A 15,845-nucleotide genomic window follows, 5' to 3' on the forward strand; every position below is an offset into this window, starting at 1 on the left:
TTTGGACGAGTTCCGCGTACCATGCTCGGCACGACGAGGATCACCGGTCTCCCATCTGCCCTGACCTTCTTGATGACTCTCGGGAGCAGAGGAAGAGGCGGAAATACGTATGGCAGCTGGAACCGATTCCACGACAGGACCAGAGCATCTGCTCCAATGGCGCAAGGATCGAGGGATTGGGCAATGAACTGGGGAACCTGGTTGTTTAGCCTCGAGGCCATTTGATCCACATCCGGCGTCCCCCAGCGAAGATAAATCTGCTGGAAGACTTCCGGATGGAGGGACCACTCGCCCGAGGCAAGACCTTGGTGACTGAGGAAGTCCGCTTCCCAATTCTCCACACCCGGTATGTGGATCGCCGAGATGAGCGAATGATTGGTCTCGGCCCAGCGTAGGATGTGGGAGACTTCGAGCATGGCTGCCCTGCTGCGGGTTTCCCCTTGCCAGTTGATATACGCCACGGCTGTGGCATTGTTGGATTGGATTCTGATAGGATGGCCTGCGGGAAGGTGGTGAAAGTTGCGTAAGGCAAGTGTGATTGCTTGAATCTCCAAGATATTGATTGGAAGACGTGACTCTTGTGGACCAACGACCCTGTGCAGTGTGGTGACTAAAAACTGCGCCCCAGCCCAAAAGGCTGGCATCAGTCACCACTAACCAGTGCACTGGGAGAAAGGTCTTCCCTTGGTCTAGGGAGGACTGCAGCGTCCACCACCTGAGGGTCTGCCTTACCTGTGGGGACAGGCCAAAACGACGGTCGAGGGAGAACGGACTCCTGACCCAGGCTAACAGCAGCGCCTTTTGCAGGGGAGATGGAACTGCGCAAACAGTACGGCTTCCATCGCCGCAACCATTTTCCGGAGGATGCGCATCGTCAAGTGAATGGAGTGAGGGACTGGGCGAGAGAGATTGCACACTCCTGTTGTAAGGACAAGACTGTCTCTGGAGGGAGAATGACTAACCCGCGGGAAGAGTCCAAAATCATGCCCAGGAAGCAGATTTGCTGAGCCAGCAATTGAGATGATTTCTCAAAGTTGATTTTCCATCCCAGGCGAGAAAGAGAATCCACGGTGATATTTACAGACTCCTCGCAGGCAGAATGGGACGGACCCTTGATTAGTAGGTCGTCCAGATACGGAAGAACTACCACTCCCCGAGCGTGAAGAATGGCAATGATAGCTGCCATGACCTTCGTGAAGACTCTGGGGGCAGTGGCGACTCTGAAGGGCAAGGCCACAAACTGGAAGTGTTCTTCCTGGACTGCGAAGCGCAGGAACTGCTGATGAGAAGGAAAAATTGGGATGTGTAGATAAGCATCCTTGGTGTCTATGGATGCAAGGAACTCTCATTTTTCCAGGAAAGCAACAACGGAACGGAGCGAGTCCATCCTGAAGTGTCAGACCCGTACGAACTTGTTTAGCAGTTTGAAGTCCAGTATGGGCCGTAGAGTTCAGTCCTTCTTTGGGACAACGAATAGGTTGGAGTAAAACCCCTTGAACCTTTGGTCTCGAGGGACAGGAACGATGACACCGTCCCTTTGAAGCGCCTGTATGGCCTGAAAAAGATGTGACGGCCTTGATTTTGGGGGAGAAGACTGGAAGAAGCACGGAGGGCGATGGAAGAAAACTCGATTTTGTATCCAGAAGACACGAGCTCGCTGACCCACTCGTCGTGAATGACCGAGAGCCAATTTTGACGGAATGAAAGAAGAAGTCCGCCTACTTTGTCGGTGTCCGCCAGACACGTCAACAAGTCATTGTGTAGAAGGTTTAAGGGATGCGGATGTCTTAGGGCCAGAAGGTCTCGGTCTGGGTTTCCAGGAACGGATAGGTCTGTATGAGATCTGGGGATTCCTGTTTTCCCACCGTCCCGAACCAGGGGAAATGGAGGACCAACTGGAGCTGTTACGAAAGGACCGAAATCAAAACGGTTGTTGATTCCGAAAAGGCCGGGCAGGTTTTTGCTGGGGAATAAATTTACTCTTCCCTCCGGTAGCGTCAGAAATGATTTGGTCTAGTTTCTCCCCAAATAAACGGCCAGCTTGGTAAGGTAAAGAGGTCAGCGACTTTTTAGAAGAAGAATCTGCTCGCCAATCACAGAGCCACAAGGCCCTCCTGATGGAGATTACGTTTGCAGCCGCTTGCGCTGTGCAATTAGCCGCATCTATGCAAGCGTTAAATACGAAATCTCCGGCCTGAGCTATCTGGTTAGTCTAGCCACCTCTGGGGGGAGATTACTGTCGTGGACAGTAGAGGTTAACACCTCTGCCCAGGCAACCATTGCCTTAGCCACCCAGGGAGCGGCAAAAGATGGAAGGAGAGCTGCTCCTGAGGCCTCAAAGACTGAGCGAGCCAGGTAGTCAATTTGACGGTCAGAAGGATTTTTGACTGATGAACTGTCGGACAGAGATAAGACTTTTGCATGCGAGTCGCGATACGGCAGGATCCACAGAAGGAGGGAGAATCAACTCCTTCATCAGGTCCTTGGAGAAAGGATATTTAGCTTCCGTGGCTTTTTAAGCCGCTAATCGCTTCTCCAGGTGAATCCCTGTGTTTTTGGACAATGTCCTGAAACTCAGGGTGATTAGCAAATACTTTTGAACGCGTTTAGACTTTTAAAAAGACACGACGTGTTCCTGAGTGGATACAGATTCCTCGTCCACCATTAGTGTTTTGTTGACTGTCTCAATAAAGGAGTCAAGTGTCTCCTGACCGATAGAGGAATCTTGGGTTAAAGATTCCTCCGACTCTTATTCCGAGTCATGTACGCTGCGACCCTCGGGGGAAGGAGAGCGAGAAGATGAGCTCCCAGATGCTGAAGCTCGAGCGTGTACGGGAGACGAGGGAAGGGTCCTTTATCTGGCACCCCGAGATTCCTGTAGTACAGTACGCCCCCTGTGGTCGGACGGCCCCGCACCTGCGCCAGATTCCATCGCAGTCGACGGAGGTGAGTTCTGGCTTAGGGAGGATCCCGGGAAAGAGTCCAATGCCTTGACCAAGGATTCCATTGATCGTGACAAGGACGCGACCCACTTAGGAGGGTTAGGCTCGACGGGGTCAGTGGAGACACTGGAGGTGGAGGCAGAAGGCGGCTGCGCACAGGCCTGGTCACAGTTCTGGCACAAAGGGGTATTGTGTTTTTTTATTGCCCCTTTTAGCCTCCTTAGATTGAGACATAGTGTATGTCTATTCTCCAATAAACTGCGATAGCAGGGCTATGGGTGCAGAGAAGGGGTTAAGCTTTTCCCTCTGGAGTGGAGCAGCTTACCCACGGTCCTGTGCTGGCGTCTCCAGGGAGGAAGAAAGGGAAGTAGGGTTTTCGGCTGAATTTCCCCGCAGAAGTGGATTCTCAAGATGGCACCCGAGATTTGCAGGGCTCTTCTCGTTCAGAGCGAGAAGCGCCCGAGTAGTGGGCGAGGCTCCGGCGGTGGGCGGGATTTTTTAACTGCGGCCTAGTCCGACTGAAGAAGCCGGGTACTAAAGTTGTGGAGCCGGCAGGCAGAGCGCACCGCTGCGCCTAATGATCGCCGCTGGCATCTAGCCAGCGGTACCTCTCCCCAGGGACCCGGACCGCACCTTCCCACGCCGGCAGCGTCAGGAAGGGTAGGAATCACCGAGGAGGGAGTTAAATCCAGCTCAATCGATCCTCCCTATGCCGGGAGATGGAGAGCGTCCTGGTGTGTGCCTGCCGCAGGGGACTTACGGCTGAGCCTGCCGCAGGGGACTTACGGATGTGCCTGCCGCAGGGGGCTTACGGCTACTGGGGGGACTACATGACGCCATCAGGTGAGGGCTTAATTGCGGAGGAGCCCGGGAGATGCACATAAGAGGTATACTCTATGTGCTTGCCATCTTACAGGGGGAAGATCGGGACTGTCTAGAAACCGTCGCCCTAGCGTAGATGAGGCATGCCCCAGTCGTCGCAGGAGAGGTACGGGGGGTATACTCGCCGTGCTCGCCTGTTGATGGTTCAGGGGAGAGCGGACCCTGAAACGAATCCGTCGCCCCCTTCACTCCGTTAATTAAAAAATAAAAATTTACAGAAAAAATAAAAATAAAATAAAAACGTTGGGGTCTGAAACAGACCCAAGTGCCTCCTACAGACACTAAGCAAGAACTGGGTCGTTACTGGCCAGTCAAGGGGTGTGTACTGCAGAGGAGTTAATTTATTGTGTTTACTTCGTGTCCTCCTAGTGGCAAGCAGCACAACACCCATGGTCCATGGTCCTGTGTCCCCCAATGAGGCGTAGGAGAAAGATATACCATATTCCTATTCTGTAATGGATATGTTATTTTAGGATTGGTGAGTTTGACTTCTGAAACCCCAAGTGATGCAAAAAAAAAAAAAAAAAATGAAGAGGCCACAGTGCTTTCACCATTTCCCTACACAGCGGTAATCACAGCCATTTCCACTCACTTGAGCAGAGGTTGGACCTTCATGAATCATAACGTGATGGCAATCCAAGAGAAATATCAAAGATAAACAATACTAAACAATCCAGAAAGGATAGTGGTACTTGGCTAGCTCATCACATACCGATATTCAGAAATACACCAGACTGATGTTACCCGTTTGCTTGGACTATGGACCTTAAGGTCACGTTCACACATTCAGTATTAGGTCTGTATTTTAAATCAGTATTTCTAGGGCAAAACCAGGAGTGGAACACTGACCAAATACTGAATGTGTGAATGTGGCCAAATGGTAATTTTAAGGGCATTTCATCAGAATATAAAATGTAATCTACAAAATACATGAGTAAAAAAAAAAAACAATCTGTCTAGCGTAATCTGCATAAATGATAACTGAACTCTAATTACAAAAAGCTAATTAAAAAAGTAACTACTATTTTTATTAGTAACAAACATAGCAAGACACGGACCCAATGATAAAATATTTTAGACATGTGACAAAGTTATTTTTTGTATATTCAGCACTTATGTGCTGGGCAGCCGGTCTGATTTATTAGAATGACTGTGACCAATAGGGAGTAAGCCAACATGGTGCACTCTATGTATCTGTGTGACTGGCACTTTATACAAGTCTCATCGGTGTGAGCTTATAATAAGCATGCATCCCTTCTACACCCATTTATACATGGTAGGTGTCCGAGTGTTGTTCATTGTATTTTGCACCTGTGCTTCCTTGGCCTTATCTACATTATGTAGATATTGTAACCAGGTACTGGCAATTTCTGTGGATATGGGTGCTTTCATCCCACTCTCCCAGATGTCATTAATCAGAGCTGGCGAGAGAGAGAGAGCTGTTGCTAGACCAGCTGCTGAGCTGTCATTAGCATGGTCTTCGAGAGAGGAGTGAACGTGCACACCCCATAGAAGACTCTGAAGAAACGCCCAGGTGGACTGCAAGAAGAAATTTCACATATTGCGTTCCAAAAGAAACAAATGTGAATATCTATGCAATGGAGCGACACAGGGCAAAACGGAAAACATCATTATCAGGGGCACTCAGCGATGTTCACAATATATTTAACTTCATTTTTTGAGCAAGTGACAGGTCCACCAAGTTTGAAAACCGGAATTTAGCAAAACCCTGAACTTACTTTGCATTAAGTTGGGAATCTGCTGGTGATGACTGGGCATTCGATATGCATTTACAGGATTGTAATTAGGTGGCGGAGCATTGCTATACTGTCCACCTCTTGATGCTCCTCTGGTCTGTGGCATCACATGGCTTGAAATATAAAAGCAAGTCAAAATGTCAACAAATGTTGCAACAACCTTGGTTACAATGGTAAGTAAAATGGAACAATGCAGCCACTTACCCCAATTTTCGAAAAGCCGACTGATCCAGGTGGGCTGGCTTTCTGTCTCGATTGAAACCTAGCTGTGGCCTCCAAGGTCTGCCATTATTATTGGTCTTCTCCCAATCTCCTGGTTTTAATGTAACTGATGGCTTTCTACATGACCAGGCGAAGAATAGAATTTAGTTCTGACATAAAATAGCAACATTTTCTTAATTCCTTTCTTCTTTAAAGGGAATCTGTCAGATGATGTGTGTAGAATAGTAATAGTATCCTGAAGCGGGGCTTGGGCAGCCCTTTCGGGATATGCAAGTTTTATTACTGTACGTGGCCCCCTTGTGTTTCTCTAAACGCTAAATTTATTGTCTTGTGCCAGCAAGTCAAGCTGGCACGAGGCAATAAGTCTGGAGGATATTTACATAACTACCACATGCCCAAAGAAGAGAAAATTTGAGACAAAATTTATGTAAATGATTAATGCATATTTACCCCCTCCCCACCCTGCCAGCCGGCATCATTGATTGGATGGAGTGGATCGCATCACAATCCTCGGACTATAAGTCACTTGTGCGGCCACATCTGGAATATGGGATCCAGTTTTGGGCTCCACATTTTAAAGGGAATCTCCCCCCTCCCCTCGAGACGTATATGATCTAATAATATGGGCATACAGGTAACAGAAATGTTACACTAGTCCTATCCGTACGCCTCAAGTTAATGGTCTTGTTGTTGAGAAATGTTATATTCTGTCTTTATGCTAATGATTTCTTCCAGGCTCCGGGGCGTGCGGTGCCTAGAAGAAATCCCTGCCTCCTCTCATTACAATAGTATCCCCTCCCATCAGCATCAGATACGGCCCCGGAATCCTGCGCCTGCACTCCCTCAAATGCATAACTCATCCTCCCTTCTGCGCAGGCGAGTCGCTGTGACCTCCAATGTGTGGGCCAATATTATGCTCTCCCACTCCCTCCCTGCACAGTCATCACTAGGAACTATATGTACATAGTGATGATTATGCAGGGAGGAAGTGGGGAGAGCACCTTATCGGCGAGCACACCAGAAGTCAATGGAGTGCAAGTCGCCGGAGCCTGCGCAGAAGATCCCTGAATATAGAGCCCATAGAAGGGAAGATAAGGTATGCATTTCTGAGGGAGTGCAGGAATCCAGGGCCAGTACTGTAATGCTTAAATTGCAGGCGCACGACAATAAATTTGGCGCTTAGGACAATACAAGGGGGCCACGTACAGTAATAAAAGCTACATATCCTGAAAGGGCTGCCCAAGCCCTACTTCAGGACACTATTACTATACTACACACAAATCACCCGACATATTCCCTTTAATCATGGTTACTTACTTGGCTCCTTGTAAAACCACAGCTTTGAAAACAAAACCATCTTCAAATTGAGGGTCTTTAAATTTGATGCTAAATGAAACAAAAAACAATAATATGGATGCAGGGAGCATTTCAGTATTATATGCACATATGTGATCTTAAAATACATACCTAATTGCATAATTTTGCGTTAAATTCCTTAACATAGGCACAGGAGACTCCACTATCCTACAATGAAAAAAAAAGGCAGTAAGACTGAATAACTGCAAAAAATCTAATATATTAATACGCATTCAAAAGGTAATGAAAATTTACCTCCGAACTAAATATAAAATATTCAGTATATCCAACATAATTCAGATTAAAGCCAAATTTACTAATTTTTTTACTTATATGAAGAAAAAAGAAAAAAAAAAATTCTCTCTCCTAGATCCATATTTAATCAGTTTTTGGTCTGTGCGATTTTTTTTTGTTTTTTTGCAAAAAAAAAAGGCCCCAACTGTTGGATGCCTCTTCTTCTTCTAGCAACCAATGATAAATAGACAGCACAAGTTTGCAGCCGAGACTGTCCATGCGCTGTTGTTTTTTTTTCACTGACCCAATTACCGTATTTGAATTGGGAAGTTTGCCACACAAATCAGACCCAAGTATAATAAATATTAATTTTTAGTGCAGACTAAAATAGGTGAATTACTCTCAGTCTCATAAAATAGAATATTCCAGTCTGCTTTGAGCACACGAGTCTGGGGCTACACGGCAACATGTGCCGTGCGACACAAATAGCAGTGCTGCCTTGAGACATCACATATAACCATTTCTTACAGGATTGCACTGTGACTGCAAAACAGTTGAAAAAGTTTCCAAATGTGTTAGATTTTCTGTAGCTGTTTGCAAGTCACACATGACTCACTTGCCATAGACTTCAATGGAAGTCACGTGACTGCAATCAGCGTGCAACTTTGCAGAGTTTTGGCCATTTATTTTTTAATGGCAAAAATCACAGCTCTAAAATAATCATGTGATAACCAGTAGCAGACAAGTTGCACAAAGGTATTTGTTGTGCATCACGTCAAACTGCATTCCTCGAGGGCAACCATGCGTGTTTTCAAGATTTCCTTAGATTTGCACAAGGTGCTGTAATCATTATGTGTGTAGGTGATTAAATTATCACCTGTGCAGTACAAGGAAATCCTGAAAACATGACCTGTTTGCAGCCCTTGAGGGTTGCAGTTTGACACCCCTGCTTTAGACTATGGTTAGGTTCTCCGCTTTTTTTGTGAGGCTTTATTCACCATTTTGAGCAGCATTTTTTTCAGGCATATTTTTTTTTTTTTTCAGTTAAAATTCACAATTTTTCCCTTACAAGAGGAACTTGAGAACATACTATATCTAGAAAACCATGCATTAAAAAAACAAAAACACGAAAATTATCGGGAAAAAACAGCCAAAGAAACCACAGTTCTCATGCATGCGTTCACATGTTTTCTTGCACACGTATAAAAGCCACACATTTCATGCATTATTTAGATTGCAAAATGCTGAATTCTGTATATCTATCTTACTCATTGGGAAGGACTGCCCCATCATTAATTTCAAGCATTCCCTGAATTCCGTGGCACAGCTCGGGCGGTATTCCAGTTGGCTATAGAAATGAAACAGACAATATTAAGCTATACTCAATATGACAGCTTCGAGTATTGGAAAAAAATGCAATAAGTATACCATTTGCCCTAACTACAAGCACAAGGGGCTGACTAGACAAAAAAACTTTCCATGCAAACCACAAAACGACCTGCACTGGATCCAGGCTGCAGGCAAGTATGACGCTGATTGTTGTATTTGTTTATTACGTATTTTGTCCTGTAGGCAAAGTTTTATTTTACCAGGACAACTCACTTAAGAACTAATGTCACCGGGTTAATGCTACAGAAAAAAGGATTAAAACACTAAACTCATTACTAGAATAATGAAGAAAAATAAAAAAGCACAAAAGGGGCATCTAGTGCTTAGTTCGATCCCTTCAAAGTTGAAGTTTTTGAACCCTGATCTGCAAATGTGGCATGTACAGTAGGAAGCTCAGTCCTTCACATATCTAGGCATATGCACTCCATTTAGGCTGTGTGCACACGTTGCGGTTTTTTTTCTTCGAATTTTTTTCGCGTTTTTTCCCGATAAAAACGCTATAAAACCGCAAAAAAAAAAAAAACCGCTTAGAATAAGCATCCCATCATTTAGAATGAATTCTGCATGTTTTGGGCACATGAGGTTTTGTCCGCAAAAAAACGCATTGCGGTAAAAACCGCAGCATGTTCATTAATTTAGCGTTTTTTGCGGATTTCCCACTACAAAATGCATTAGGAAGTGTCAGGAAAAAACCACGGCAAAAACAAGTCAAAACTGCGGCAAAAACGCATGCAGTTTTCTTGCAGAAAATGTCCGTTTTTTCTCAGGAATTTTCTGCGAGAAATCCTGAACGTGTGCACATAGCCTTACAGCGGAGATACCAGAGGTGCTGAGGTAAGATGAGGCTGCTTACACTGCTGTCCATCATGTATATCTGATCCAATACAGCTGAGATACCAGAGGTGCTGAGGTAAGATGAGGCCGCTTACACTGCTGTCCACCATGTATATCTGATCCAATACAGCTGAGATACCAGAGGTGCTGAGGTAAGATGAGGCCGCTTACACTGCTGTCCAACATGTATATCTGATCCAATACAGCTGATACCAGAGGTGCTGAGGCCGCTTACACTGCTGTCCACCATGTATATCTGATCCAATACAGCTGATACCAGAGGTGCTGAGGCCGCTTACACTGCTGTCCACCATGTATATCTGATCCAATACAGCTGATACCAGAGGTGCTGAGGCCGCTTACACTGCTGTCCACCATGTATATCTGATCCAATACAGCTGAGATACAAGAGGTGCTGAGGTAAGATGAGGCCGCTTACACTGCTGTCCACCATGTATATCTGATCCAATACAGCTGATACCAGAGGTGCTGAGGTAAGATGAGGCCGCTTACACTGCTGTCCACCATGTATATCTGATCCAATACAGCTGATACCAGAGGTGCTGAGGCAAGATGAGGCCGCTTACACTGCTGTCCACCATGTATATCTGATCCAATACAGCTGATACCAGAGGTGCTGAGGCCGCTTACACTGCTGTCCACCATGTATATCTGATCCAATACAGCTGAGATACCAGAGGTGCTGAGAAACACTGTCAATCCTGTCTATCTGATCCCATACTGGAGATAGCAGGGTGCTGAGGTAAGAAGAGGCTGCTCACACTGCTGTCCACCCAGTCTACCTGACTTAATGCTGGAGATACCAGAGGTGCTTCGGTAAGAAGAGGCTACCCTAACATGTTTCGGCACCCATGATAACTGCAGTCACTCTGTGACTGCAGACTTATGAATCCCTCAAGCGCACGCAGTATTAGGCTACGTTCACATTTGCGTTGTGCGCCGCTGCGTCGGCGACGCAACGCACAACGCAAATAAAAACTCACCAAAACGCACGCAAAAACGCTGCGTTTTGCGACGCATGCGTCGTTTTTTGCCGAAATTTGGACGCAAGAAAAATGCAACTTGTTGCGTTTTCTGCGCCCAACGCTTGCGGCAAAAAAACGCATGCGTCGCACAACGCATGTCCATGCATCCCCCATGTTAAATATAAGGGCGCATGACGCATGCGTCGGGAAACGCTAATGTGAACGTAGCCTTATTCATACTTCCGACCTGTGGACGCAGCATCACACTACATATACTTGTATGGAGGAAGGCCGCCTCCTCTAGTCCGCCCAGTCACTAGAGAGGGAGCAGCCTTGCTGTATAGAGCTGAATGGAGAGAGGATACGCACACTGGCCGGGAGTATGTATAAGGCCTCTTTCACACTTCCGTCGGTACGGGTCTGTCACAATGCGTCGGGCCAACGTACCGACGGATGTTGTGATTTTTTTTGCACGACGTGGGCAGTGGATGCAGTTTTTCTACGCATCTGCTGCCCATTCTGCAGTCTGGGGAGGAGGAGGGGGCGGAGTTTTGGCCGCGCATGCGCGGTCGACAATGGCGGACGCGACGGACAAAAAAAACAAAACGTTACATTGAACGTTTGTGACGACGGTTCGCCAAAACACGACGGATCCGTCGCACGACGGACGCGACGTGTGGCAATCTGTCACGATCCGTCGCTAATACAAGCTTATGGGCAAAAAACACATCCTGCGAGCACGTTTGCAGGATCCATTTTTTGCCCTAAGCGTCGGATTGCAAAAAACGCTAGTGTGAAAGTAGCCTAACTCATACACATCCTCCGGTCTCGACTTAGAAACCAGCAAACTCCCACATTGCATGTGTGTGCTCAGATAAGGCTACTTTCACACTAGCGTCGTTCGACACACGTCACAATGCGTCGTTTTGAAAAAAAAAAAAACGCATCCTGCAAAGTTGCCTGCAGGATGCGTTTTTTCTCCATAGACTTTCATTAGCGACGCATTGCGACGGATTGCCACATGTTGCATCCGTCGTGCGACGGATGCAATGTGTTTTTGTCCGTCGGGTCCGCTTTTTCCAACCGCGCATGTGCGGCCGGAACTCCGTCCCCTCCTTCCCGGACCTTAGAATGGGGCAGCGGATGCGTTGTAAAACTGCATCCGCTGCCCCCGTTGTGATTTTACTTCACAGCATGCGTCGGCCCGACGCACTGCGACGGGCCAGTACCGATGCTAGTGTGACAGTAGTTTAACTGAACAAGGTTTCAGACCTTACTTGGCCTATTAGGGTTATGGCTTGTTCACCATTATCGTTAGCAAAGGCCAGGTGATATAAATTTCCCAGCTTTATGAAAACCCAGCCTCCTCTAACTTTGTGCCAAAAAACAGCAGCCATGGGTCCTTCTAAGAAGCTACCTAGAACTCTGAAAATTAAAATGGTGGAGGCCCACAATGCAGGACAAAGCTATAAGAAAATGGCAACTTGAAAACGCTTTGCCCTTTCCTCGGAATGTAAATAAGAATTGTCAGTTAACAGGAACCTTGGAGGTCAAGATAAGGTCTGGAAAGCAAAGCAAAATTGAGAACTGCTAGTAGAATTGCTACAGTCACAAATCAGAACCCTCACTTGACTGCAGAAGATGTTCAGAAAGATTTAGCAAACTTTGGAGTTGTAGTACATTGTTCAACTGTTCAGAGAGCACTGCACAAATATGGCCTTCATGGAAGAGTTATCAAAAGAAAACCTCTCCTGCATCCTCACCATAAAATTCAGCATCAAAAGAATGCAAAAGAACATCTAAACAAGACATGCATTTTGAAAACAAGTCCTGTGGACTGATGAGGTTAAAAAATAGAACACTCTGGCCACAATGATCCAAGGTATGTGAGGAGTAAAAAACACAGAATTTCAGGAAAAGAACATCTCGCCAACCATTAACAATGGGGGGTGGATCGATCATGCTTTGGGGTTGTGTTGCAGCCAATGGCACAGGGAACATTGCACGGGTAGAGGGAAGAACGGATTCAATGAAATTTCAACAAATTCTTGCTGAAAACATAACATCTGTATAAAAAAAAAAATTAAAGGAAAAAAAAGTCTACAAATGGATAATGATCCTCAACTCGCATGAAAATCCAAAATAGACTTCTTCAAAATGCACGAGCTGATCATCATTGAAAATCTGTGGCTAGACCTCAAAATAGCAGTGCATGCAAGATGACTCAGGAATCTCACAGAACTGGAAGAATGGAACAAAATCCCTCAATCAAGAACCGAGAGACTCTTTGATGGCTACAAAAAGTGTTTGCAGGCTGTAATACTTGAAAAAGAGGGTACTGCTAGGTACTAACCATTCAGGGTGCTAAACAATTGCATCAACACAGTTTCCTTCTTGTAATTTTTAAAATGTAAAAAAAAAAATGAAAATTTTTCTTCTCGCTTACAAAAAAAGAAAAAGGAAATGTGTCTTTAGGCCATTTAAAGATCATTTCATCAACTTGCTTAACAGTTCACAACAGTAATTTTGACGAAGGGTGCTCAAACTTTTACACGCCAATGTAATTCTGAACAACATTGCATAGATTATCTCTAGGTCACAGCCGAGGAGAGGACACTGCGCATGCTCACAGGCACTGGTCCTAACATTCTAGTTTCTGACAGTAACAAGACAGCGGCCATTTTTATTTGTTAACAATTAAGCTCCTAGACAACACCATTGCATTTTGCTAATTAAACTAATTTAGAAAATTTATTATGAAATTTCCTTTTGTTTTTTCCCTGTTCCCAGAGAACCCCTATAAAAGTGGTTGTCAGTCATCGCTAAATTTTGCATGAAGAGGCGAGTGGTGTGATAATACCACATGTGCCCAAACCAGCTGGGACACGTACACAATCTACGGGTATCGTGCATCTGACCAATTAGAACAGGCTCCGACTATCACAACCTACAAAACTGTATGAGAAGTAACCCCAGCATTAGATTAAGCTACCTTCCTTTTTGGGACTGAAAAGTCAATATACATTTCTTGCGTGCCCTCTGCTTGCCTCCAGCTGTCTCCTCCATTCAGATTGGGTTTCCTTTTCTCTTGGTTCCGTGGTGGCCACTGTCGTGTTATGGGGAGCACAGCTCAGGGCGGGCGTGGTTTCGGCTAACCACTGCACCCCTCACCCGCTGTTGGAGGAACAGAAGGCACCACAGGGGATACATGTGAGCGAGTCACTTTTCGGCCTGTAAAGCCCCCGTCACACACAGCGAGATCGCTAGCGAGATCGCTGCTGAGTCACAAGTTTTGTGACGCAACAGCGATCTCAGTAGCGATCTCGCTGTGTGTGACACGTAGCAGCGATCAGGCCCCTGCTGTGAGATCGCTGGTCGTGTCGGAATGGCCTGGACCATTTTTTGATCGTTGAGGTCCCGCTGGGTAGCACACATCGCTGTGTTTGACACCTTATTAACGACCTCGCTGACAGGACGTCCCATTGAATCATCATGAAATAGCATCGTTCTACAGGTCGCTACAGTTCGCCGCATCGCTGCTGCGTCGTTGGGGAGATCGCACTGTGTGACATCTCACCAGCGACCACATAGCGACGCTTGAGCGATCCCTGACAGGTCGTATCATTGTCGGAATCGCTCAAGCGTCGCTATGTGTGACGGGGCCTTAAGCCTCTCCCAGCTCAGGGAAGCTGCCAGGCCGGCAGCTGTGCAGGCAGCTACAGTGATTCCCGACTGGCTGTCCGCACAGCACATGAGCAGCTGCTGTGTCACAATCTCATGAACTTTCAGAGCCTAATTTTCGTGATCAGTATGGAATCGCAGCGATTGGCCAGCCAGTGAGTAGCAGGTTATCATGGGTAGGAAATCGTTGGGACACCCCCTTTAATGTTGTATATTTATACAATAACTACAAACCATTCTAAACAGTGAATCTCACTCCTCCGAATTGCTGCTGGCTCTGCTCTAATGGAAATCCGTCAGTGGCTACACTGCAGTTACCACCACTTTACTAGGCTCATTAATAGCTCCATCAACATGCTAAAATGGTCTCATTAAATGTGGTAAGAAGTTAATCTCCTCATGACATAGAGCAAACTAGTACGGCCTAATCGGGAAGTGTTCGAGCAAATAGAAGCACTGTATGATCTGCGTGGAAATAGGTATTGTGCTAAAATCCCCAAACACCCCGTCCCTGCAGCGGGACACCTTTATTCAGTGCAGTGGGGAGAGGGGCAATTTCTGCAACTGGCAGGTCAGATCTGTTCAGCCAATCACAGCCTTTTTGCTACAAATGATATGATCATGTGCTATATGCCAAATACCTCCTACTAGCCATCTGGGAGGAGCAATTCTATGCCAAATACCTCCTACTAGTCATCTTGGCGGAGCAATTCTATGCTAAATACCTCCTACTAGCCATCTGGGTGGAGCAGTTCTATGCCAAATACCTCCTACTAGCCATCTGGGAGGAGCAATTCTATGCCAAATACCTCCTACTAGCCATCTGGGTGGAGCAGTTCTATGCCAAATACATCCTACTAGTTATCTGGGAGGAGCAATTCTATGCCAAATACCTCCTACTAGCCATCTGGGAGGAGCAATTCTATGCCAAATACCTCCTACTAGCCATCTGGGTGGAGCAGTTCTATGCCAAATACATCCTACTAGTTATCTGGGAGGAGCAATTCTATGCCAAATACCTCCTACTAGCCATCTGGGAGGAGCAGTTCTATGCCAAATACCTCCTACTAGCCATCTGGGAGGAGCAGTTCTATGCCAAATACCTCCTACTAGCCATCTGGGTGGAGCAGTTCTATGCCAAATACCTCCTACTAGTCATCTGGGAGGAGCAATTCTATGCCAAATACCTCCTACTAGCCATCTGGGAGGAGCAGTTCTATGCCAAATACCTCCTACTAGCCATCTGGGAGGAGCAGTTCTATGCCAAATACCTCCTACTAGTCATCTGGGAGGAGCAATTCTATGCCAAATACCTCCTACTAGTCATCTGGGAGGAGCAGTTCTATGCCAAATTCCTCCTACTAGTCATTTGGGTGAAGAAGTTGTATGCCAAATACCTCCTACTAGCCATCTGGAAGGAGCAGTTATAATGCCAAATATCTCCTACTAATCATCTGGGTGGAGCAGTTATAATGCCAAATATTTTTATTATTATTATACATTTTGATAACGCCATTTCTTCCATGGCGCTTTACATGTGAAAGGGGCAGATATAGACAAGC

The 15,845-nt window shown here is 46.1% G+C and overlaps 1 protein-coding gene across 1 annotated transcript in view; it reads right to left on the reverse strand.

Annotated features, from left to right (window-relative positions):
* Positions 1 to 15,845, reverse strand: part of XRN2 (5'-3' exoribonuclease 2) — a 117,785-nt gene that overhangs the window by 12,075 nt on the left and 89,865 nt on the right. The window contains exons 23-27 of the mRNA XM_069768927.1: positions 8,662 to 8,741; positions 7,271 to 7,327; positions 7,121 to 7,189; positions 5,786 to 5,920; positions 5,564 to 5,694 (exon numbers count right to left, since the gene is read on the reverse strand). Of these exons, the coding sequence (XP_069625028.1) occupies positions 5,564 to 5,694; positions 5,786 to 5,920; positions 7,121 to 7,189; positions 7,271 to 7,327; positions 8,662 to 8,741 (472 nt within the window). The remainder of the gene's footprint in view (positions 1 to 5,563; positions 5,695 to 5,785; positions 5,921 to 7,120; positions 7,190 to 7,270; positions 7,328 to 8,661; positions 8,742 to 15,845) is intronic.

This window comes from Ranitomeya imitator, chromosome 5 (genome assembly GCF_032444005.1).
Source record: "Ranitomeya imitator isolate aRanImi1 chromosome 5, aRanImi1.pri, whole genome shotgun sequence".
NCBI lineage: Eukaryota > Metazoa > Chordata > Amphibia > Anura > Dendrobatidae > Ranitomeya > Ranitomeya imitator.